The sequence below is a fragment of the Phalaenopsis equestris genome, unplaced genomic scaffold (genome assembly GCF_001263595.1).
Source record: "Phalaenopsis equestris unplaced genomic scaffold, ASM126359v1 Scaffold196214, whole genome shotgun sequence".
Lineage (NCBI taxonomy): Eukaryota > Viridiplantae > Streptophyta > Magnoliopsida > Asparagales > Orchidaceae > Phalaenopsis > Phalaenopsis equestris.
Genome location: NW_018216163.1, coordinates 1 through 1460, shown reverse-complemented (window position 1 = coordinate 1460; position 1460 = coordinate 1). Strand labels below are relative to the sequence as shown.

The window sequence follows — 1460 nt, the reverse complement described above, 5'->3', positions numbered from 1 at the left end:
TTATTTATTTATATTACAACTTAATTTTTGGCCTCTCCACCACCTTCATTGCGTCCCACTTCAACATTTCTTCAATCCGGTCATATCCCTAAACAGGAAACATAATCACAAATTTAATACGAAGACATAAGAATCCCCATTGTCGCTATCTCGCGGCTCGCCGCTGTTTCTCTCTCTACCCGTGGAGCAAACAGCGTTCGTCTCGGCTTCGCTCTCATCTCTGTTCGTCTTCTCATTTCCGCTGCCCCGTGTTTCCTTCCCTTCAAATCCACTGCACTAAACCCTCCTGGATTTAATTGCTACCCCACTTCGTAATCTCGTTGGAGAACAAAACAAAACCCTAGAAATCGCGTCCTTCAGTTTGTCAACATGCCGCCCAAACTTACTTCCTAATGATGGATCCCGCCGCCTTTCCCCTTTCGGCGCTGAAGCGCCCCAATCCGCTGTTCATCGATCTCAATGAGATCCCTTCTACGCCATGCGACCCTTCTTCGCCGGCCGCCGTCCCACCGGAGCGGGTGGAGCCGACTCCTATCGATTTTCCGGTTGAGGACGCCTACTCCCTGGTTTGTAGGATACACGGGCGTCTCCCGGCCATGGACCGGCCTGCGGTTGAGTTCCCCGGAGAGGCTGGGGTCGGGCGGCAACTCTCTTGTGGGCTGTGCGGCCTGCCGGAGAAACGGGGGGAGACGTTGGTCTGCGATGGGTGCGAGCGGGGGTTCCATGTTAGCTGCGCGAGGTACTGGCCTCGGCAGCAAGGGATGGCGGTCGAGGACTGGCTTTGCGCTGAGTGCAGCATGAATGAGGTGCCAAAGAAGCGGTGGACACTTGGGGCAGTCAAGTTGCTTGACATAAATGCGTCTCCGCCAAGTGAGGTTGAGGGCGATGGCGAGGAGCAGCTCGGCGGGAGAAACGTTAATGACTATTACAGGTATTTAATTCTTCTTTAAGTAGTCTTTTATCTCTTTACAGGAATGTTATAAGTAGATAGTAGCTGATGCATGCACATCCAAGAGCTGCTATGCAAAGAAAGGCATTGATTATTCCATTTTCTATTCTAGGAACCTGCATTGTCACATTCGTATTTTAACTGATCTTTCCCAATTGCTTTAGTAAGACTTCAGAATTTAATGCCCAGCAAACCATGTGCCATGATCTTATAGACTATTTCATAGAAGATATCGGTGAACATATTTTATTTTTTTTCGCTTAGTTGAAATGGTAACTGGTAAAACTTTAAGTTGCAGTCCCCAGGCTATTTTATAGTGGCATCATTTATCAATTGTTAATTGATAGCCTGGATTCCTGTTTTCCATTTATAGCTGCAGTTTTATTAATTGAACGTCAATGCTGCAGTTGATTTTTATCATTCTTTGAAAGTAGATAGGCCTTAGACCTTGATACATGTGCATCTGAGAGCTCCTTGAGCGGTATGTCACCTCCCAAAAGAGCCCTTATGG

General features: G+C 47.6%; 1 protein-coding gene across 1 annotated transcript; it reads left to right on the top strand.

Moving 5' to 3' along the window:
• Window positions 1–93: 93 nt before the first annotated feature.
• On the top strand, window positions 94–931 carry LOC110035120 (methyl-CpG-binding domain-containing protein 9-like; the record flags this gene model as incomplete). Its single annotated transcript, XM_020739360.1, is given in 1 exon segment — window positions 94–931. A coding segment is annotated over 1 exon segment (539 nt), but the record flags the coding sequence as incomplete, so codon positions are not given.
• Between the last annotated feature and the right edge of the window lie 529 nt (window positions 932–1460).